This window comes from Lathyrus oleraceus, chromosome 7, assembly GCF_024323335.1.
Source record: "Lathyrus oleraceus cultivar Zhongwan6 chromosome 7, CAAS_Psat_ZW6_1.0, whole genome shotgun sequence".
Classification (NCBI taxonomy): domain Eukaryota; kingdom Viridiplantae; phylum Streptophyta; class Magnoliopsida; order Fabales; family Fabaceae; genus Lathyrus; species Lathyrus oleraceus.
This window is the reverse complement of record NC_066585.1, coordinates 151,575,138-151,600,700: the sequence shown is the minus strand read 5'-3', so window position 1 is coordinate 151,600,700 and position 25,563 is coordinate 151,575,138. Positions and strand designations below refer to the sequence as shown.

Below are 25,563 nucleotides of genomic sequence, written 5' to 3'. Positions count from 1 at the left end.
AAAATTCCATTTGAAGCTTGCTTGATGATGTAAACTTGAGGAGAAGACCTTTCCATTTTTGGCAATTCCAAATTACAGGTCACTTACTATTTTTGGAAACTTTTCATCTGACCTCAAATTCTTCATTGTTGATGTTTGCAATGTCAAATGAGACTTGTATGGACATGAATGAGGCCTCTCTAACCATCTCCCACCTTCAAATCCATGATTGAATGCACAGTTGACTTTGGTTGACTTTCCAGGGTTTCAGATGAAATGATCATTGACTGATGAACTTTGAACATCCAACCTTTGGCCAAACCACTTCAAAATGATCCCTAGGTCACATGAACACAATGAACCAACCTTAGGGCTTTGCTTCCATAGGAAATGCACTTGCTTGCTTGCACAACTGTATCTCCTGACCAGTCTTGACTGATGACTTGCACTATGCAAATGTTAATGCAAATGTTAATGACCTAAAAATGAAAATGGATGTACAAAATGGGAGGTGCAAATTTGAGGTGCTACAGCTGGCCCTATTCAATCAGCTGGGAACCCGAACGGATGAGAGCAACGGTTGTCAGACCTTCAGGGTAAACAGGGATTGAATACCGAAAGAACTGGAAAATTTGCACTCTGCAGGGATCCAAGAAAGGAAAATACACCAACGGATGCTTCCAATGGGATCTGATACTAGTTACTGAGCCAGTCAATATGTTCAACAATGACTCTACTGGGGACTTTGATTTTATTTCAGAAAAAGGAACCACATTTAAACGTCAATGGACGATGAATGAGAATAGAGAAATCACAACTAGACGCCAACGGACGACTAAGAAAAACTCGACGTTTATCGAAACCAACGGAGAGGTAACCAGGCATTAATGAATGACTGGAGAGAAATACATCTAGATGTCAACGGACAACTAGGAAAAACTCGACGTTTATCGAAACCAACGGAGAGGTAACCAGACATCAACGGATGAATGGGAAAGACTCGACCAGACGTCAACGGACGAACGGGAGAAGCTCGACGTTTATCGACACCAACGAAGAAGGAGACCAGACATCAACGGACGACGGATGAACTGGGAAAACTCGACCAGACGTCAATGGACGAAAGGGAGAAGCTCGACGTTTATCGACACCAACGGAGAAGGAGACCAGACATCAACGGACGACGGATGAACTGGGAAAACTCGACCAGACGTCAACGGACGAAAGGGAGAAGCTCGACGTTTATCGACACCAACGGAGAAGGAGATCAGACATCAACAGACGACGGATGAACTGGGAAGACTCGACCAGACGTCAACGGATGAAAGGGAGAAGCTCGACGTTTATCGACACCAACAGAGAAGGAGACCAGACATCAACGGACGACGGATGAACTGGGAAGACTCGACCAGACGTCAACGGACGAAAGGGAGAAGCTCGACGTTTATCGACACCAACGGAGAAGGAGACTTACTAGGGAAAAAGCTAATTACAACCAAACGTCAACGGACGATTGGGAAAAACTCAACGTTTATCGAAACCAACAGAGAGGTGAACAGACATCAACGGATGACCTGTGGGGAAAATACAACTAGATATCAGCGGATAACTAGGAAAAACTCGACGTTTATCGACACCAACGGAGAGGTGAACAAGACATCAACGGATGACCTGTGACAGAGATACAACTAGATATCAACGGATAACTAGGAAAAACTCGACGTTTATCGAAACCAACGGAGAGGTAACCAAACATCAACGGATGACGGATGAACTGGGATATAACTAGATATCAACGGATAACTAGGAAAAACTCGACGTTTATCGACACCAACGGAGAGCTGAAACTAAGGGGAAAGGTATCACTATATGTCAACGGACGAATAGGAAAAAACTAAACGTTTATCGAAACCAACGGAGAGGTAACCCTACTGGGGAAGAAAATACATCCAGTTGTCAACGGACAATCTAGGAAAAACTCGACGTTTATCGAAACCAACGGAGAGGTCAAACTCTTGCTTGGGGAAAATAAGGGTATCACGAACATCGAAAGATGATGTTTACCGACATCAAAAGAAGACCCGACATTATCCGATGACTGGGGGTAGGACTCGATGTTTACCGACACCGAAAGATGGTGTTTACCGACACCAAAGAAATAACACACGCGGGTGCTGACATGACACTTATTGGTATCACGACATGACATCTACATATGCCGAGGCAAGGCTACACACTTGCTGGGGATCTCACTGGGGAGAAACAAGCTTTCCGTTCGCGGGCGGGTGAGGAAATAAACCTCCTGGGGAATATCAATCCTGAATGCTGTCAGGAGCAACTGTAGCAAATGTGCTGTACAAACGTTGAACAAAGATCTGCCTCTGCCGGGGATATGGTCTGATTAGGTTCCAACACATGAATGCATATGTTTGAATTTTTCTATGGCGTAATGCTCCATACTGAATGGAAATGCTACACGATTTTGAGGATGCAATGATCACTACATGAAAAATGCAAAATGATGAACTCTGGCTGGGGAGCCAAATGATCAAATACTCCAACTCTGCGGGGAGACTCTGCTTGAGGAATACTCTGCAGGGAGAGCACCGACTTCTCACTCATGCTGGAGAATATAATACTGCTGCTAGGGAAAGGATCCCAATTCACTCGGGGACTCCGCTTGGGAAACAACCAAAACGACTCGCTGGGGACGAACCAAGACGACTTCGCTGAGGAAATTAAACAAGGCGACTTCGCTGGGGAGAGTTTCCAACATGTAGGATAAACTCTGCTTCGGGAAACAAACACTATTCCGCTGGGGAAAACTCCTATAGTCCACAGGTAAGATAAACTCTGCTGGAGATAATCTTCACCGGACCTGATCCACTCGGGGAACCTGCTGGGGAAAACCATCAACACAAACCCCTGCTCGGGAGATCTGCTAGGGAAAGCAACTCTGTTGGGGATAACATACCAGACTCTGTGCTGAGGAAAAGCATACTCTGGTGGGGAAAGTAGTACACCATACTCGGTGCTGGAGATACCACAACCCTGCTGGGGATAACAGTACTTCGAACCCGACTGCTGGGGAATGGAAATCCACTGACACATCCGCTGGGGATTCAACATCCCTCCAACCCAGTGGGAATCTCAACTGGGGAAATATTCGCTGGGGAATACACCCACTTCCAGACCTGCTGGGGATAGAACTGCTTAGATCTGCTGGGGATAGAAGGCACTATCCACAGACACCTCTGCAGGGGAGAATAGCTCTGAAAGCTCTCATACCTGCTTGGGAAATATCTGCTGTGGAATCGTCTTCACAGATGACAACCTGCAAAACAACACGACATATATGCCCCGGGAGTTGCATGGACAAGATACGCTCAAGTGTCCTCAACATTCAAAATGATTTTCAAATGTTTTATCTTTCTGCACGTTATTGTTTAGCCTTCATGTTTTTATATGCAATGTTTATCAAAAATTCGGACGTTTTTGCAAACAAAACAGTAAAATAAAAACAAGAGCTTTTTATCTGAATAACGACTTTTATTGATTGAAAATGGGCCTGAAAAGGCGAATACATCGGGAAGCAATTCCTAGAAAGAGGTAATTGCGCACAAAAGGAAAACATCTATCCTAATGGCAATGTGGACACGACATCCACTATTTCCCAATTCTGTTATAACTCACAGATCATCAGTTTTCCTCCCAAATTCCTTGCTTTCTGAGAAGAATGACTGGACCGATCACATCTTTCGAGATGGCAGACGACGAAGCGCGATGAAGTACAGATAAACTTAGACTGTAGTCTTCGCTTTAATCCCTCTTTTGGCTGGATCGCCCTTTCGGGTTTTCAATCCACCGGGATACCCATTTTTGCCTAAGCCGCCCTTGCGGGTTTTCAACTTACCGGGTGTACAAATTCTTTTCATTTTTTATCCCTAATTTTTGCCCGAACCTTTTCTTTCTGTTTTTTGGTTCGCCGGGATGCCCTTTTTTGCCTGGACTCTTTTATTCTTTTTGTCCAGCGGGTCAATTTATGCGAAGTATTTTTTGACTACATCTGAGTTAACAGGGGACGGGAAATCTTCACCATCCATAGTTGTAAGCATCAAGGCTCCACCGGAGAAGACCTTCTTTACAACATATGGACCTCCATAATTAGGAGTCCACTTGCCCCTGTTATCTGTACCGGGAGGAAGGATCCTCTTCAAAACTAGATCACCAGTTTGATAGCTTCGAGGACGCACTTTCTGATCAAAGGCTCTCTTCATCCTTCTCTGATACAACTGCCCATGGCACACAGCTGCTAGCCGTCTCTCTTCGATAAGGCTCAACTCATTAAACCTTGTTCTAATCCACTCGGCTTCATCAAGCTTGACATCCAACAAGACCCTCAGAGAAGGGATCTCCACTTCAACAGGTAGGACTGCTTCCATACCATACACAAGGGAGTACAGGGTTGCCCCGGTCGACGTACGTACTGAAGTACGGTACCCATGCAAAGCGAAAGGCAGCATCTCATGCCAATCCTTGTACGTCACGACCATTTTCTGCATAATCTTCTTAATATTCTTGTTTGCCGCCTCTACAGCACCATTCATCTTCGGTCTGTAAGGAGAAGAATTGTGATGTTCAATCTTGAAATATTTACACAGCTCTTTCATCATCTTGTTATTGAGATTCGAACCATTATCAGTAATGATTCTCTCAGGAACCCCATAACGACAGATGATTTCCTTCTTGATGAACCGGGCAACCACTTGTTTGGTAACATTAGCATAGGAAGCTGCTTCCACCCATTTGGTGAAGTAATCAATCGCAACCAAGATGAATCGATGTCCATTCGAAGCAGTAGGCTCAATCTTCCCAATCATATCAATCCCCCACATGGCAAACGGCCAAGGCGAATTCATGACATTCAGAGGGCTTGGTGGTACATGCACCTTATCAGCATAAATTTGACACTTATGGCACTTCCGAGCGTACTTGAAACAATCGGATTCCATAGTCATCCAGTAATAACCGGCTCTCAACAATTTCTTAGACATCGCATGACCACCAGCATGGGTACCAAACGAACCTTCATGCACTTCCTGCATCAACATGTCTGCTTCGTGTCTATCTACGCATCTGAGCAGAACCATGTCGAAGTTCCTCTTATACAACACATCATCCTGATTCAGATAAAAGCTTCCAGCTAGCCTTCTCAGGGTTTTCTTGTCATTCTTTGAAGCACCTTCAGGATACTCCTGGCTCTTGAGGAAGTTCTTGATATCATAGTACCACGGCTTCTCATCGACAATAGACTCGGCTGCAAACACATACGCAGGCCTCTCGAGTCGATTCACCGCAACATGTGGCACATGATTCCACCAATGAACTTTGATCATAGAGGACAAAGTAGCTAAGGCATCAGCCATCTGATTCTCGTCCCGGGGGACATGATACAACTTCACCTTCTTGAAGAACATCAGTATTCTTCTAGTGTAATCTCGATAAGGAATCAAATGCGGCTGATTGGTATTCCAATCTCCATTGACCTGATTGATCACTAGAGCGGAATCTCCATAAATGTCAAGAGTTTTGATCCTCAAATCGATGGCTTCTTCAATACCCATAATGCAAGCCTCATACTCAGCCTCGTTGTTGGTGACATCAAAAGTCAATCTAGCAGAAAAAGGTATATGAGCACCTTTTGGATTGATAAGCACTGCACCAACACCGTTACCATTCACATTCACAGCCCCATCAAACATCAATGTCCACTTTTCATCAGGATCCGGTCCTTCCTCGACAAGAGGCTCTTCACAGTCTTTCATCTTAAGATACATGATGTCTTCATCAGGGAATTCAAACATCATAGGCTGATAATCCTCAATCGGTTGTTCGGCAAGATAGTCTGACAGAATACTACCTTTGATGGCCTTCTGCGACGTGTACTGAATATCATATTCAGTTAAAATCATCTGCCAACGGGAAACACGTCCGGTGAGAGCCGGCTTCTCAAAGATGTATTTCACTGGATCCATCTTAGAAATCAACAAGGTAGTATGGTTCAACATATACTGCCTCAGTCGGCGAGCAGCCCAGGCCAAAGCACAACAAGTTTTCTCAAGCTGTGAATATTTGATTTCACAGTCGGTAAACTTTTTGCTAAGGTAGTATATGGCATGCTCTTTTTGACCAGACTCGTCATGCTGTCCCAATACACACCCCATCGAGTTCTCAGTCACTGACAGGTACATTATCAGCGGTCTCCCTGGAACTGGAGGAATAAGGATTGGAGGTTTCTGTAAATACTCTTTTATCTTGTCAAAAGCTTTCTGACAGTCATCATTCCACCTAATTGCTTGATTCTTTCTGAGCAATTTGAATATGGGTTCACACGTGGCAGTTAGGTGAGATACAAACCTTGCAATGTAGTTCAATCTCCCTAAAAACCCACGAACCTGCTTTTCTGTTTTCGGTTCAGGCATTTCTTGAATAGCTTTGACTTTTGCTGGATCAACCTCAATCCCTTTCTCATTGACAATGAAGCTTAACAACTTCCCAGATCTCACACCAAACGTACACTTGTTTGGATTCAGCCTCAGTTTGAATTTTCTCAATCTGTCAAACAACTTCTGCAAATTAACCAGGTGCTCCTCTTCTGTCTGCGACTTCGCAATCATATCATCCACGTACACTTCAATCTCTTTGTGCATCATGTCATGAAAGAGAGTCGTCATAGCCCTCTGATAGGTAGCACCGGCATTCTTCAGCCCAAATGGCATCACCTTATAGCAAAACGTGCCCCAAGGTGTAATGAATGTCGTCTTTTCCATGTCTTCTGGCGCCATCTTAATCTGATTATACCCAGAAAAACCATCCATGAAAGAGAAAACCGAGGATTGAGCCGTATTATCAACCAATACATCAATGTGAGGTAATGGGAAATCATCTTTCGGACTCGCTCTGTTCAAATCCCGGTAATCGACACACATTCTGACTTTGCCATCCTTCTTCGGCACGGGAACGGTGTTGGCCACCCACGGGGGATAAGTCGTCACTGACAAGAAACCCGCATCGAACTGCTTCTGAACCTGTTCCTTGATTTTAACAGCCATATCAGGACTCGTTCTACGAAGCTTCTGCTTGACTGAAGGACACTCTTCTCTGAGAGGTAGTCTATGCACCACAATATCAGTATCTAACCCAGGCATATCTTGATAAGACCAGGCGAATATCTCCACATACTCTCTCAGCATCTCAATCAACCTGCTCTTGACCTCTGTCTTCAAAGCAGCCCCGATCTTGATATCTCTTCTGGCGTCCTCAGTACCAAGATTAACAATCTCCAACTCCTCCTGATGAGGTTGGATGACCCTTTCCTCTTGCTTCAACAATCTAACCAATTCTTTCGGGAGCTCACAGTCTTCCTCACTCTCCTCTTCAGCTTGGTAGATGGGATTATTGAAATCATACTGAGCCATAACAGAACTGTTCATAGTGGATTCCGTGATATCACTTCTGCATGTTTAATGCTTTGTTTTAGAAAAAGAGTTCAAGAAAGTCACAAAAAACAAAAACATTGCCATTTTTATTGTTTTGAAAAATGAAAACAAAAATAGAAAGACAGGGATCACAAAATTGTTTGCAAAACGTCCTTTATTAATGATAATCATTGAAAAAACATGATGAGGCCCTACAATGAACCACTACGCCTTGGGCAGAATGTAGGGTTTTGTGCAGAATGAAAAAACAAACGAAAATTACTCTGTTTGAAGAGTAACTTGGACCACATCTTCCGCCATCCAATTGTTGATCTTCTCCCCTGGTGCACTTGGGCGAACCCAGTTGTCGAGATCACAATCACTGTCACAGTCTTCAACATCAGCTGCAAAGACGTCACCGTGATTCATCAGCCCAGCGCTGGTAAAGGTACTCGGACCTGCTGGCACACCCTGCTCCGCTTGCAAAGGTTGATAGCCAATACCAAACTTATCCTCTTTGTCAGGCAAATCTACCATCTTGCCCCAGCCTTCAGCCTTGCCAGAGTCAACAACCTCATTGGCCTGCTTGTATGAAGCAATCGAAGCACCTGGCTTTCTCTGATCAGCAAACGCCACCCGCTCGAGAGCAACAGTCTCGAATGCCTGGCATAAGGTTTCATGGATCTTGCCATCCACCTCTACATATTTGAACGAGGATAGGTGACTCACCAAGATATCTTCTTCGCCACACACAATCACAATCTGACCGTTCCAGACATATTTGAGCTTTTGGTGGAGAGTTGACGAAACTGCCCCTGCTGCATGGATCCAAGGACGTCCCAATAAACAACTGTACGCGGGCTGAATGTCCATAACATAGAAGATGATATCAAAGACCTCCGGACCTATCTTCACTGGCAAGGTGACTTCACCAAAAACAGAACGTTTGGATCCGTCAAATGCACGCACAATCAGGTCACTCGGAGTGAGCACAACCCCTTCCACATCAATCTTCTTCAAAATCTGCTTGGGCAACACATTCAGCGACGAGCCGGTGTCTACCAACACGTGAGACAAAACAGCACCCTTGCATTCCATGGTGATATGCAAGGCCTTATTATGATTACGACCCTCAGGCGTCAAGTCTAGGTCACTGAACCCTAAACCATGCCTGGTGCTCACGTTGGCGATCACACCATCCAGTTGGTTGACAGATATCTCTTGAGGCACGTAAGCCAGATTCAACATCTTCAGTAAGGCGTTACGATGTGCCTCAGAGCACAGCAGCAAAGAGAGTATCGAGATTTTGGACGGAGTCTGGTTAAGCTTATCTACAATCTTGTAGTCACTCTTCTTGATAATCTTCATGAACTCCTCCACATCCTTCTCAAATGAACCCTCAGGCACCTCCTTCTGAGCAGGTTCTTCGTCAACGACAGCCTGTTTGCCTTTAGCCTTGGCGAGAGCCTCGGCATTGTTATCTCTTAAAGGTTGCGGAGCAAACAGACGTCCACTGCGAGTAAAGCCTCCTAGTCCTCCGACATTGTCCACAACTGGACTTGCACTCACCACAGGAGCTCTACTGGGTACACTGATCGTCACCGGCGCTTGACTGCTCGGCCTTGTCTGACTCTCAGCCCTTCTGTTGTTACGGTAGGCGTTGTCATATCTCCACGGAACAGCCTGGCTATCAACATCCCTTCCGACCGGCGCAATGATTGTAGTTGGATTACTGACAATAACTGGTGCAGAAATGGTAACAGGCGTACCACTAGTTGCAGGCGCATTCATAACCCTCTAGCCACGTCCTTCAGACGGTTTGAAGTAGATAGTGACAGTTGACACTGAACCACGATCTCTAACAGCCCGACTGAATTGCAGACAACCCTCATCCATCAAACCCTGGATACCAGCCCTTAACTGATCACAGCCGTTCTCTAATTCAGCACAATCAACACAATTCTGATCACAGCCCGGGTAAACACCACCATTCAGCAAACGGCCCTTGACAACTAGCAAAGAAGTCTGAACATCTTCCACACGGACTACCAGATCTTCAGCTTCTGCCCCTTCAATGCTATTCACTCGGTGCGCACCATGCGGCGGCATAGGGTTGTTTACAACATTTGGCACAAGAGCAAAATTGATAGTCTTGACATCAATCAGGTCCTGGACTTTATGATGAAAAGCCCTGCAATTCTCAATGTGGTGCCCCGGCGCACCAGAGTGAAAGTCACAACGCACGTTGGCATCATACCCAGGTGGTATTTTTGTCAACGGCGCCATGGTCCTCAATTCAACAAACCCTAGTCTGAGCAACTCAGGTAGTAACTCAGCATAGGTCATCGGCAAAGGGTCGAAACGTCTATCAGGCATCCTCTGTCTTGGCTGATACGGACGTTGCTGTTGTTGTTGTTGTTGCGGTTGTTGAACCCTCTGTTGTTGCGGTTGTTGACGTTGTTGAGGTGCAGGAATTGTCACTACAGCAACCTGGCGATACTGATTTCTGTTCGGATTTCTGCGGTGTTGAACAACATTAGTTTCACCCTCTCTCCGCCGAGGTGCCCCAGCAAACGGTTTCTTCGAAGATGAGGACCCAACATCCTGAATCTTACTAGCTTTAATCAGGCTCTCTGTCCTCTCCCCACAGATAACCACATCCGAAAAACTACCGAATGGGCAACTTCCCATCCGGTCCATGAAGACACCCTGTAGAGTACCGATGAACATGTCAGTTAACTCCCTCTCCAGCATAGGGGGTTGAACTCTCGCAGCCAATTCACGCCACCTCTGGGCGTACTCCTTGAAGCTTTCTCCGGATTTCTAACAAAGACTCTGCAGCTGAGTCCGGCTCGGCGCCATGTCCATGTTGTGCTTGTACTGCCTCAAGAAGGCCTCACCTAGATCCCTCCAGCAACGGATAGAATCTCTCTTCAGCTCCATATACCAATCCAAGGAAGCCCCAGATAAGCTATCTTGGAAAAAATACATCCACATCTTTTCATCATCAGTGTAAGCAGAGATCTTCCGATAATACGCCTGCACGTGGGTCCGAGGACAGGATGTACCATTGTATTTGTCAAAAGACGGTGCTTTGAATTTGTAAGGGATCCTCAACCCCTCTACCAGCCCCATGTTGGTCACATCGAAACCCAAGGAATTCTGACATTCCATGGCTCTTATCTTTTCAGCAAGGGCGTCCACCTTACGATCCCTATCCTCAACTCTCCCAGCAACTTCATCATCTTCACTCAGCAATGTGAACATGTCCTCTTGTCTATCAACAATTGGAGCAGGATGACGAACTGGAGCTCGGGTAGCTCTGGCATTGACAGTCTCTGCAGCAAGAGGCTGTCCGTTGATTCTGATCCCTCTTAACTCATCACCCACAGCATAGTCATTGGCGGGAGCGACAGCAGCAATATTCTCATGAACAGGTACACCCACTGGTGAAGCACGGCTGGGCGGTGGAAGTACAACTTCCTGTCTCTGAACCAAGGCTCGAAGCTCCTCCTGACCTTGCGCAACCCCTTGCATCATCGTCATAAACTGGGCCATGTTTGCCCTCATCTCAGCCAATTCCGTCTGAACTTGATCCATGCTTCTCTGATGATTAAGTCTGGTTGAGTAGCGATGCGGTCTTCGATCAGCTATCCTGCCTGACACAGGAACCCGAGTGAGAAGTCGCGAACAAGAGCACCTGTTATGCAAAATGATATGAGTATGATGCTAATGCATATGATGCACATGGTATGTTCATTTCTCAGGCATTCAAAGAGCCTGATTCATCTTCAAAAGATGGCAACCTGCAGCAAGAACAACACAGAAGCACAGGATAAATCATACACAAGAGCAATGAGTACAGAGTGAAACCAACAACCTCATCTATATATGAGCAACATGGATCATACAACAATGTCAACAAAGATCCAACAAAGTACAATAATGAATCCCACCCAACAAGCCTAGGGGTGATTCTCAACATACACATCAGAAATACAAGCTAAGACAAACGACTTCCAGGAATGAGCGTCTTCAAGTAGTGACACTGGTCTATCAGCAGGTCACACTCTGAACATTCTGGCAAGGGAGTAAACTTCTCCTTCAACTGTCTTCTAAGCTCCACAACTTTTACTCCAAGTTGATTCTCTGATGCATGTCTCAAGTCAACTTCCTTCTTCAACTGGATATCTTTGTCTCTGAGTTGCTTCTCTAATTCCCTGATCTTCTTCTGATAACTAGCTTCAGCTCTCTGCAATCTCAAACACTCTCGGTGTTCTGCATTCAGCAAGTTCTCCATCTCTTCATAAGATCTCTTCTTGCTCCTTACTCTACCAGCATCTACACTCTGGATGTCCCTGAGTTGGTGAGTCAGGTTCAATCTATCAGTTTTGGCTTGGTACAACTCCATCTGGGCATCTTGCTCTTTCTCCTTCAACCTGCGATTCTCCATCAGGGCTTGCTTGTACTGCTCAGCAGGTACACTCTCAGCAAGGATCAAAGGTGGTTGCACTTGCAAAGGATTCATCCTATCATAGGGTAGCAACAAAGTTTCCACTCTCTTCTTGACCCACTCAGTGTAATCAGGCATAGCAACGACAAACTTCTTCCCTAAGACAGATCCATCCTTAACACCAATAGTCTTCCAAGCTCTTCCTATCTGCTCCAATCTAGCCGGGTCACTCTGCTTCTCAAAATACACACTTTCAGCTATCTCAGCATCAAGTGGTCTTCCCTTCATCACAAACCCCAACTGGCGAAGAGAAAGAACTGGGTTGTAATTGATGCAACCCTTAGTCCCTACAAGTGGCACATTCCGGAATTCTCCACAACTCATAATAACATCGCGCACATCCATCTGGTATGACTGCCATCTGATATCATATGAAGTAAGAGACATAACCCTCTGAGTCCACCTATGAGTTCTCTGAGCATCCACAAAAGGTCCACTGGCTAGCAGGAGAGACAAGAACCATCTGAGCAAAAGTGGCAGGCAACATCTGATAGCTCCACCCTTACCATGCCTACTGTGAATAGCATAGTAAGTGTCAGCTAACAAAGTAGGAACTGGGTTTCCTCCAAGGAAGATGATGACTGCAGCATAGTCCACAAAGTCGGGCATACTCGGGAACAAGACAATCCCATAGATCATGATGGCTAGCTGGGCATGAAAAGCTTCCCAATTCCCCTTCTCTGCTTCTTCTCTGGCAATCCTCAACAGAAACTTCAAAGGCAGACCCATGACATCCCCATTGGACCTCCAATTATCACTGACTTCTTTGATACCCACATGGAGAGCTCTGGCAACAACTCTGAAATCAACCTCCTTAGGCACATCCAAGAAAGGAACCTGATGCTGAACCGGGACACTCAACAGAATAGAGTACTCCTCAAGAGTAGGCGCCAACTAATAATCCTGAAAGGTGAAGCAACGAAGCTCTGGGTCGTAAAACTGAAGAAGAGTGTGCAACGGCACTGGGTCAACTACCATCTTCAACAGTGTCAGAATATCTCCATACTGATCAACAAACCCCTTCTGATTACCACTGGTCACAAGGTTACTCAACTCTATCAGAGACGTCAAAGGCTCACGGTGAAAGCTGTAGGAACAAGTCTTCCGCTTCGGCTCCGGGACTGTTGCCATATCTATCAGTGAATAGACTCTGGAATGTACCTGAGAAATGATATGCATGCAGAGATTAGCTTTTTTTTTTCTTTTTTTTTAATTCTTTTTTTTTGTGCGTTTCTTTTGAAAATAAACATGCTATGATGCAAATGATGCAGACAAGACTGGCAGGCTGTGCATCTCGGAACACAGGATCGAAGCTTCGACTTGAACTCAGAACCACAATTCATCTGAAACCCAAAGTCATCTGATAAACTGTCATCTGAACCCAATCTGAGGAACCAAGTCACCAACAGGACCACACGTCACCAACAAGTCACCGACAAGTCACCAACTGTACCTGTAATAATGATCATTCCCTCCCCACTCACGGGTGTCATCTAGGCCAGGGTAAGGTCGAGAGAAACGCATCATAAATAACCTTTCGCAGAATATCATCATATACACACCCGAAGTTTGTAACGATAATATCCCACCAGGGTCTGAACTGCTCGTGATATCAATTTTCCGCTAAGTGCCGCATACCACCCGCTTCCCATGAATCACTCTATTCCTAGGTTTCCTAGATTTCACTCATAGCCTGGGTATTGGGCCTTTTACCTCGAGTAACTCCCACCCCAAACAGAGAAACACAGCACAACCAGCACAGATGAATATGAATGAATGCAAACATTAATGCACACATAAATGCAAACAATAAATGAATGAATGCAATAAATAAAGCAGCAAACAGCAACCAAAACCCTAACCTAGAGAGCGCTAGGAGAGACTCGCTTAGCGAAGATGGACCAGCAAGAGGTCAACTTCTCTATTCCCCAGCAGAGTCGCCAACTGTCGCATTACGCGAAAAACCGGCGGAAAACGAAGACAACAGAGCCGCCACCGTGCGTTATTTATCCCAAAAGAGGGAAAGGAAACGCTCGAAGTAAACCTGGAAAGAACATGGTCTCGCGACCAAAAAGAAATGGGATCGGGAGTCGGTTATGCGAAGGGAAGGTATTAGCACCCCTACGCATCCGTCGTACTCGACGGGATCCACGCACAAAAGGAAGGAATAAGGTTGCTAAAACTGCTCAAACATCAAACACTGGCTGAAAGAGACACAGAAAACAAAAGAAACTAAACTCGGCAGGATATCGCATCCTGGGCCTACGTAGTCTGTCAGGCACAGACATCAGAGTCGACGTAGTTCAGACAGGGGAAAGCGTGCTCGCTAGGATGTCGCATCCTATGCATACGTATCTTCTCGGACTAAAGAAGAATCAGAGCACTCGTAGCTCGGCTAACGCACGCCAAACAAAGCCACACAGGAAACCGACTGCCAATCGCTGGACTTACGTCAGACTCCACACAAATAGGCAAACATGGAGACCGAATGCCAATCGCTGGACTTACATCAGACTCCGAACCAACAAACACACACTGGAAACCAACTGTCAATCGCTGGACTTATGTCAGTCTCCAAACACACATAAAGGGGTTACAAAAGAAAAAGGGCGCCCGGAGAGATCAACTCATCTCCTGCCTACGTACCTCATCTGGTATGAGGATCAGGGCGACGTAGTTCCCCTACGCAGGGACAAAGGACTAGCCTAACTGTCATACCCCAAAATTTTCCCATTGATCTTGCAAAACATTTCTCGGAGCACTCCAACTTTAAAGGAACAAAGGCCCAGCTCACAAGGGGCCCAATCCAGAAAATGACCCAAATTGGCCTGCTCGCTAGGCGAGCAAATCCTTCGCCTAGCGAAGCTTGCGAATACCAGAATTGTTGGGCTTCATTCTGAGCCCATTAGGTCACAAAATTGCCTGCTCGCTAGGCGAGCAAATCCTTCGCCTAGCGAACCTTCGCCACAACGCTCGCCTAGCGAAGCTTGCGAATATAAGAATTTTCGGGCTTCATTCTGAGCCCATTAGGTCATCACAATCACTATAAATACAGACACTTCAGTCACGAAAATGGACAGAGGAAGAGGGAAGGAAACCCTGGCATAGAAACCCTGTCGGCCCAGAGAATTCAGAGTAAAGGAACCCTGAAGGCAGCTCATCCGCTTCGAAGTGACCGCCGCCCAACTCAATCCGATACCTAGAGTGATCAGTCCCTTTCGACATTGCAACTGCAAACAGGTTTGCGCATCATTACTGTTTTATGCTTCCAATCGGTAATCTTTACATACATAATGCATCATGATTAAATTTTTGGATATGTATTTTGATTTCACATGTGAATTTAAATATGCCTGAATATCCTGAATGTTTGTCCATGCTATTCCTGTAATTAAATGCCATAAGGTTCAAGGTTCCGGAGATGGTGCTGTTGTCAAACTCAAAACCCGTAGCCGCTCGCTAGCACATCGCTAAGCGAGCCTGTAGCGAGTACTCGCTAAGCCTTCGCTAGGCGAGGCAGGGGCGAACGTAGCAGTGGCTGTTTTTTTTCTTTTTTTGGTTTTGTCTTATGTTTGTCTTATTATAATCACGCATTATTTGGCCATGTAACTGCTGTGTTTATTTTGTGGTGCAATTTTCAATTGCACCTTATCTCGGTGTTCTAACCCGTGTGCTGAATTGTGTAAAGGCTTACATATTCCCGAAGAGACGGCCGGCTAGGTATTCCACTTTATTTGTGGGATACCCTTATGGAGATGGATTCTGAATTACTTAATTTTAATGTGGAGATACATCCTAAATTATCTAGCTGATTTTAATGTATTGATTTCATCGACTTTAATGTGGACCTAATTACTTAATCGATTACGGCCATCTAATTAATTGTAAAACTTTGTCTTTAAATAAGTGATCTTGGACCTCTCTTTGTTACCCTACGACTACGGTATTACGGTCATGTCCCGCGAGTGTGGGGATACACTTAGTAAAGACCCTTCGATTAAATCATCATGTCCCTCTAAAATAAATCATAGTCCCTCGGATGTTGCCTTCGAATGTATGATTTTGTCCCTCGATGACCCTTCGGTGCAGCCTACGGTTAAATGATGATCGTCCCTCCGAATGCTAAGGTATCCTTACAAACGTTGCTTTCAATGACCAATCGATGACCCTTAAATCCAAAAGGACAAGACTACTTACTTCTCAATAGTAAGGACAGTTTTACCCTCATAAGGATAGGAAATGCCTATAAAGACCCTAGGAAGGTATAACTCTTAATTGCTTACTCACGACTTAAAATACTTTTCACACCTCACACCTTTCAAAAACATCTTTTAGAAAATCACCACTTGGTATACTTCATACGAGAATCATTACCGAGTTATATTTTTCTAAACAACTTTCAAACCCAAATGAGATAACCACTTTGTATACATTCATACGAGAATCATTACAAAGTTAAATTCTCTTTTTCAAAACATTTTCTAAACAATTCACGAACACTTTTTCAGACAATGAAAATGATATAAGTGATCAAGCAATTAAGAGCCCATGGATAACCATGGATACAAAGGGTGCTAACACCTTCCCTTTGTATAATGTACCTCCCGAACCTAAGAATCTAAATTAAGGTCTTTCCTGTTCTTTTCCACCTTTCCTTATTGGATAAAAGAAAAGTCGGTGGCGACTCTTGCTAACTGCGACATTGCGATTAAAACACATTAAAGTCAGTTCACCGTATGACAGAACTGGCGACTCCACTGGGGACCCTTAAAAAGAGAGGTTACCTTAAAAACAAGATCACTTATTCAAATTGTTTGATTTACTTTTAAGGGATTGCCTGGGTATTTTATGCTTGAGTGAAAGATCCTACACCCGGATCTAGCGTACCTTAGGTAAGTAGCAATAGATCATCGCGACTATCCGGCGTATACTGGAATGGTTTAAATGATGGCTACGGTTAATGTGACACTTTGGATGTCCTGATGTTCCTCATGTTTACTTGAGGAAAAATTTGGCTTCCGCGTGGTGTCATCAAAACATTAACCAGACCTTTAGAACCCTAATTGACTCATTCTAGCCATTAGAAAGTAGTGAGATAACTGACTTCGGTTCCGACTGGGGTTGGTTGAGACTCGATACTACACTCTTTGAGACTGGACTTTAGGGAAGCTTCGGTCAACCACTTGGTGTTGCACTGAAGTGGACTTAAAGGAAGGTCAATGATTTGAGATCCTTCTAGAACCCGGTTACTATTCTAGGACAGGTTGAACCAACCAAACTTCAGTGGGGAGGGTACTTACCTATGGAACTCATGCAAGCCTTAAAACTCAGGAATGATGGTTGTGTGACTTGCTTGTGCTTGTTATTTACTTAACATCATAACATCATAACATCATGACATCGTGACATTGTACTAACCATTTCAAGGACTTTAAACCTTGAAAACATTTCATACATTGCATAGCATAACATCACATTGCATAACAGGTATTCTAAAGGATCTATATTCTCACGATCTTCGTTGCGAACAGGAAAATGGCTCTCGAACAAATTGTCAAAGATCTCCAGGCTCAGAATGCTCAACTCCAGGAGATGATCTTGAACTTATCCAAGGGGCAGGAAGAACTGAAGGCTCTCTTGCTCGAGAAGAAGAAAGACAAGAAACCTGTGAGTTACATCAACCCGGGAAGAAGGCTTAAAGGACAGGCTGCAAGAGTCAAGATTAGAATTCCGAAGGATCAAGAAGAGGAAACAGAAAATGATTCGGAAAATGAGAATGCTAATCCTTTCAACCATGAGGACGACGATGAAGATTATGAAAATGAACTGTACTCTCCAAAAGAGGATAAGTATAACTTGCTGGAAGAACGCATGCTAGCTATGGAGGGTCAAAAGACGCCCAGTCTGGATTTCGAAAGCTTAGGTCTGGTCTCTGATGTGGTCATTCCCCGCAAATTCAAGGTCCCTGCTTTCACTAAGTATGATGGTGCATCTTGTCCTCAGATGCATCTGAGAGCTTACGTGAGAAAGATTCAGCCATATACCACTGATAGGAAGCTATGGATCCATTTCTTCCAAGAGAGTCTGTTTGGCACACAGTTGGAATGGTATTATCAGCTCGAGAGCTCTGACATCCGCACCTGGACTGATTTAGCAACAGCTTTCTATAAACAGTACCAGTATAACTCTGAACTAGCGCCTACTCGGCTACAGTTGCAGAATATGACTATGGGATCCAAAGAAAGCTTCAAAGAATATGCCCAAAAATGGAGAGATTTGGCTGGCAGAGTCAAACCTCCTCTGACTGACAGAGAGTTAGTAGATATGTTCATGAGCACACTGACTGGCCCATTCTACAGCCATCTATTGAGGAGTTCCTCATTGGGTTTCACTGAACTTATATTAACAAGTGAACATGTTGAAAGCGGCATTCGAAGTGGAAAGATACAGGCGGCTACCTCTGATCCTCCGGAGACTCCTAATGTCATCATTGCTCCTCTGCCTAACCATGACGAGACTGTCAATGCTGTGGAAGAGGCTGATAACGATTGTGACTTGGATAGCTGGATTTTCCCAACAATTGACGACGGACTCAATAATTGGAAAGCTGAAGACACTATCCCGATTTCCTTTAGTCAGGAGTAATTGTTATTGCTATTTTAGTGTGTCAAGGCATTGTGTCTATGCCCGGGGCACAATAGCTAATTTTTCATGGGTTTTGTCATTTTCATAAGCATATTCATATTCAATAAATCAATGGACCTTTTTGCATTCAAATATTGCGCTCTTTATCTTTCTTGTTATTTTTCAAACAAGCTATGTTTTCTTGCACACACTCACGTAACAATTTGCCGATCCATATCCACTCTGGATCCTGTTGGTAATAACTCTGCTACTGTTCATTATGACTTTGAAAATCCGATCTACCAAGCCGAAGATGGAAGTGAGGAAGATTGGGAAGTACCTGGAGAGCTTGCCAGACTACTGCAAGAAGAAAAGACTATTCAGCCGCATGGGGCATCGATCGGAATCGTAAATCTGGACCACGTCGCCCGGTTTATCTCCCATTTAACTGCTACCTGCGAATCCATCTCCAAATTACCGAGACAAAATCAAGAAGTATCTCCAAGAACCTCCAATTCTGATGCCACCAGTTGAAGGAAGACCTCTAATCATGTATTTGACCGTGTTAGAAGATTCAATGGGGTGTGTGCTGGGGCAACATGACGAGTCTGGTCGAAAAGAGCATGCAATATACCACCTTAGCAAAAAGGTACCGACTGTGAAACAAGATACTCACCGCTCGAGAAAGCTTGCTGTGCTTTGGCCTGGGCTGCTCGCCGACTAAGACAGTATATGTTGAATCGTACCGCTTTATTGATTTCTAAGATGGATCTTATCAAATACACATTTGCGAAATCTGCTGTCTCCTGAAAGAGCTATCACTGATAATGGTGCTAATTTGAACAACCAGATGATTACTGAACTCTGCACGCAGTTCAAGATAAAACACCATAATTCCGAAGGGGCGACTTGGTAATAAAGCGTATCATTCTACCACAAGGTGACTCTAGAGGCAAATGGACTCCCACATACGAAGGGCCATTTGTAGTTAAGAAGGTATTCTCTGGTAGAGCCATGATGCTTGTTACAGTGGATGACGAAGAGTCCCCGCATCCCGTGAACACGGATATAGTTAAAAAATACTACGCATGTACACCCGGCAAGTCGAAAACCTGAAAAGGCGGCTTGGGCAAAAAAGGGTATCCTGGTGGACTGAAAACCTGAAAAGGCGGTCCAGGCAAAAATTAGGGATTAAAGCGTATGACTATGTCCCGTTCTCGGTCAGCTTCACCCGAGTCAAAGGGACTGAACAAGCCAATCACTTCTATCCGACAGCAAGAGATAAGATGCTTGAAGACATAATGACAGTAGCAGAATTAGAATCAATAGGACTTTTTCTGCATAGCTTTCTCTTCGTTTTCTTGGCAATTTCCTCTTACTAGGATTTCTGTCTCCTTGTACACAAAATTGCCTGTCCATAGGCCCTCTTTCAAAATCAATACAATTTCATTTCCAAAAAAAAAATGCTTTCGTTTTACTTTCTCTGTTTTGCTTGCATAAACGTCCATTGATTTAATTTGAATTGATATATGCATTTGAATATGATCGATGTTTATCAAAATACATGCATAAAACGGAAATAGCAATTACAAAAGACTTCAGGATCAAGGAGAAGGTCTAACCATGCTTTCCAATGAATCCGTTGCTAGTTCTATTCCCCAACAAAAACCAGCTATTTCCCAGAAGAGATTGGCATCACCAGACAGACTGGTCATCTCTTCCATCCCAGCCAGGCTCTGTTGAGTGTTTCCGCCATCAGACAGAAATCAAGTATCCCCAGCTAAGAAAGGATCACCGATACCAGTATCCCCAACCAAAAGACTGAGATTTATTTCCCCAGTAGAGTCCTCGGGAATAACTTTTCAGACGCATAATTCATTCATTACATCATTTCACGGCATACGCATGCATACATTGTTCGCATTCACAAGCATAAAACATCTCATACATCATGACATGGCATGAAGCTAACTTTATTTTTCAGGTTAATTATCCTCCTGATACAGTCAAAACAAAGGTTCATTCAGACGGACACCCTTATCGGTTACATTCGAGATTCAACTATATCTTTCATATATACTCCATGTCAACATTCATTCTGACATCCTCCTAACGATGGCATCTATAAGCCCATCCCAGACATTTGCTGCAAATACAACATATACGAATATTATCAGATACAGCCTAACGTACGGTTCATTCTGATTCAGCCCGACATATGACTCCTTCAATTCAGGTGCGATCTGACGTACGATCCATTCTGACCTTCAACTACTCCCATACGGTCACATGTACGACCCAGTTGGACCTTCAAATCCTCAGATGCTACCTAGTGTACGGTACATTTCTAAAGTGTAGTCTAGCATATGACTACCCCCTTTTATCATCAGATTCAGCCTAATGGGCGGCTCATTCTGCTCAGATACGGTCTAATGTACGACCCAGTTAGACCTTCATCTCCTCAGATGCTACCTAGTGTACGGTACATTTCTGAAGTGTAGTCTAGCATATGACTACCCCCTTTTATCATCAGATTCAGCCTAATGGACGGCTCATTCTGCTCAGATACGGTCTAATGTACGACCCAGTTAGACCTTCATCTCCTCAGATGCTACCTAGTGTACGGTACATTTCTGAAGTGTAGTCTAGCATATGACTACCCCCTTTTATCATCAGATTCAGCCTAATGGACGGCTCATTCTGCTCAGATACGGTCTAATGTACGACCCAGTTAGACCTTCATCTCCTCAGATGCTACCCAGTGTACGGTACATTTCTGAAGTGTAGTCTAGCATATGACTACCCCCTTTTATCATCAGATTTAGCCTAACGGACGGCTCATCCTGCAACTCCAATACGGTCTAGCATAAAACCCATTTGGATCTTCAACTCAGATACGATCTAGCATACGATCCGGTCTGATCTTCTATCCCCAGTGAAATCACCCGCTTAATGGAGGTCTCATTTTGCAACTCAGAGACGATCAAGCGTACGATCCATTCTGATCTTTCCTCCCCAGCGAAGTCATCCGCCTAATGAGCAACTCACTATGCTATTCAGATACGGTCTAGCGTATGATCCATTCTGATCCCTTATCCCCAGCAGCGTATAACACACTCTGACTCCCCAGCGAAGTCGACCGCCTAATGGATGACTCACTACACGGTCTAGCGTATGACCCGGTATGACACCCATGTCTTCAGATATCGTCTAACGTACGACACAATTTGAAGCTCTTATCATCAAACTTCCTGGATGGCATCTTTAAGCCCATCTCCATCAAGACTAATTGACAAGTGCAAATTTTTGGGGCATTCTAGTGATCAATAATCTTCCACCTCCAGACCATGAATGGCATACTTGCCATCCTAACTCTCTCGTTTCAAGAATATTGAACAGGGGCAGCTGTCATACCCCAAAATTTGCCCATTGATCTTGCAAAACATTTCTCGGAGCACTCCAACTTTAAAGGAACAAAGGCCCAGCTCACAAGGGGCCCAATCCAGAAAATGACCCAAATTGGCCTGCTCGCTAGGCGAGCAAATCCTTCGCCTAGCGAAGCTTGCGAATACCAGAATTGTTGGGCTTCATTCTGAGCCCATTAGGTCACAAAATTGCCTGCTCGCTAGGCGAGCAAATCCTTCGCCTAGCGAACCTTCGCCACAACGCTCGCCTAGCGAAGCTTGCGAATATAAGAATTTTCGGGCTTCATTCTGAGCCCATTAGGTCATCACAATCACTATAAATACAGACACTTCAGTCACGAAAATGGACAGAGGAAGAGGGAAGGAAACCCTGGCATAGAAACCCTGTCGGCCCAGAGAATTCAGAGTAAAGGAACCCTGAAGGCAGCTCATCCGCTTCGAAGTGACCGCCGCCCAACTCAATCCGATACCTAGAGTGATCAGTCCCTTTCGACATTGCAACTGCAAACAGGTTTGCGCATCATTACTGTTTTATGCTTCCAATCGGTAATCTTTACATACATAATGCATCATGATAAATTTTTGGATATGTATTTTGATTTCACATGTGAATTTAAATATGCCTGAATATCCTGAATGTTTGTCCATGCTATTCCTGTAATTAAATGCCATAAGGTTCAAGGTTCCGGAGATGGTGCTGTTGTCAAACTCAAAACCCGTAGCCGCTCGCTAGCACATCGCTAAGCGAGCCTGTAGCGAGTACTCGCTAAGCCTTCGCTAGGCGAGGCAGGGGCGAACGTAGCAGTGGCTGTTTTTTTTTCTTTTTTGGTTTTGTCTTATGTTTGTCTTATTATAATCACGCATTATTTGGCCATGTAACTGCTGTGTTTATTTTGTGGTGCAATTTTCAATTGCACCTTATCTCGGTGTTCTAACCCGTGTGCTGAATTGTGTAAAGGCTTACATATTCCCGAAGAGACGGCCGGCTAGGTATTCCACTTTATTTGTGGGATACCCTTATGGAGATGGATTCTGAATTACTTAATTTTAATGTGGAGATACATCCTAAATTATCTAGCTGATTTTAATGTATTGATTTCATCGACTTTAATGTGGACCTAATTACTTAATCGATTATGGCCATCTAATTAATTGTAAAACTTTGTCTTTAAATAAGTGATCTTGGACCTCTCTTTGTTACCCTACGACTACGGTATTACGGTCATGTCCCGCGAGTGTGGGGATACACTTAGTAAAGACCCTTCGATTAAATCATCATGTCCCTCTAAAATAAATCATAGTCCCTCGGATGTTGCCTTCGAATGTATGATTTTGTCCCTCGATGACCCTTCGGTGTAGCCTACGGTTAAATGATGATCGTCCCTCCGAATGCTAAGGTATCCTTACAAATGTTGCTTTCAATGACCAATCGATGACCCTACGATGACCCTTAAATCCAAAAGGACAAGACTACTTACTTCTCAATAGTAAGGACAGTTTTACCCTCATAAGGATAGGAAATGCCTATAAAGACCCTAGGAAGGTATAACTCTTAATTGCTTACTCACGACTTAAAATACTTTTCACACCTCACACCTTTCAAAAACATCTTTTAGAAAATCACCACTTGGTATACATTCATACGAGAATCATTACCGAGTTATATTTTTCTAAACAACTTTCAAACCCAAATGAGATAACCACTTTGTATACATTCATACGAGAATCATTACAAAGTTAAATTCTCTTTTTCAAAACATTTTCTAAACAATTCACGAACACTTTTTCAGACAATGAAAATGATATAAGTGATCAAGCAATTAAGAGCCCATGGATAACCATGGATACAAAGGGTGCTAACACCTTCCCTTTGTATAATGTACCTCCCGAACCTAAGAATCTAAATTAAGGTCTTTCCTGTTCTTTTCCACCTTTCCTTATTGGATAAAAGAAAAGTCGGTGGCGACTCTTGCTAACCGCGACATTGCGATTAAAACACATTAAAGTCAGTTCACCGTATGACACTAACCAAATACAAAGGGAGACACAAACTACTAGGGAGACTACGACTCGAGCCTAGAAGTTGTCATGCATCATAGCCCATGTTAAGGTTTCTATCTAACTTGCACAGGGAGCAAGCAAAACCTAAACAGCACAAGCAAAGCAATCATTCACAAATAGCACACATTATATACAAACAAAGTGGGCTCACACAGGGTTAAGCTTTAGTCAAGGGGTCATGTCAACCTCGACAAACAAGCCACTGTATCAGGGTGAAGTTAGCTCTTAACCCTAACATTGAGAGTTAGGGTGAAGCAGATGAAATAGGAGGTGAGGGGTGTGCCTCACAGCTCTTATCCCTGGCCTGGGAGAGCTTTTAGACATATGAAAGTGTGGGTTCAGAAAGTTGGAACCCTTCTACACTTATGACTGACTCAACATGGATCTTGGGTTAATATCCACAATGCATCAACACCAATTGTGTGAGCAAAGGGATGACTCAACTGAATAGCAGGAGATGGACTACACATCTCTTGTGTCGGCCAATGCCTCTTCACTTAGGAGGTCTTTGATATGTACAGGGGACAAAGATAAACAAACACAAGCATTGCCTCTTAAGGAGGACTTCAGACAGGTGCCTGGCCACATAACAGGCCAGGTCTTCCAGACTACATGAAGTCAGTGGGTTATACCTCAAATTGGTTAAGCAACCAAGCAACAACAAAAGCAAGTTCACAATGAACTATAGCAACTAATGTACCTGAAATCAATCTAACTCAGTCAGTACACAACTCAAACAATCAAACAAACAATCCAATAGTTAACAGTTAACTGTACAAAGTCAAACAGACAACAAGTGCAAGCTACAATGTGCAAGGCACAAGCTCAACTCAATTGAGCTAAATCACCTACAAAACAATTCAATGTTAATCAACATCAACCAAATAGGCAACTCAAACCAATGCATCAATTCCTCAAGGCCATATGCTTCTTGTCCTGAAAACAAAGCTCAAACATAAGCACCGACCACTAGGACAAGGCCTAGGGTCAAAGAGGGAGAAATAATTCAAAACAGAACATGAAAATTGACAAAAATCAAGCTCAATCAATTAAGAACAACATCCAAGTGGTCTCATGTCCATATCATCAACCAAGTTCATTTCACAAAGCACATAAGGCAAAGCATGCAACTTGAAAGCTCATTGAAGCAACAGAATGAACAAATGCATATTAATTCAAAAATGGCTCAATAAATCTCAAGAAAAATCACGGCTGAACAGAACACATCACATGATCATTCCACCAAAATTCAAGGCATTTGGACAAGTAGAAGCATGGTAATCAAATTCATCAAGTCATGGTAAGCACAAACAAACTCAAATAGGGCACAAATTGATGCATCAACTTCACACAAGCCTAAAACAGAACCCAAACATGATAAAGACATCCTATCAAAGCCACCATAAACTTCAAAGTGTCTAGAATCACTATGCAAAATTTCAAGCTCATAGGGTAAACATCAAGCATTTAACAAATCATTTAA

At 43.9% G+C, this 25,563-nt stretch overlaps 1 protein-coding gene across 1 annotated transcript in view; it reads right to left on the bottom strand.

Moving 5' to 3' along the window:
- Nucleotides 1-3,217: 3,217 nt before the first annotated feature.
- LOC127102536 (uncharacterized) overlaps nt 3,218-25,563 on the bottom strand; it is a 38,760-nt gene continuing 16,414 nt past the window's right edge. The window contains exons 2-4 of the mRNA XM_051039894.1: nt 9,368-9,626; nt 8,865-9,199; nt 3,218-3,313 (exon numbers count right to left, since the gene is read on the bottom strand). Of these exons, the coding sequence (XP_050895851.1) occupies nt 3,218-3,313; nt 8,865-9,199; nt 9,368-9,626 (690 nt within the window). The remainder of the gene's footprint in view (nt 3,314-8,864; nt 9,200-9,367; nt 9,627-25,563) is intronic.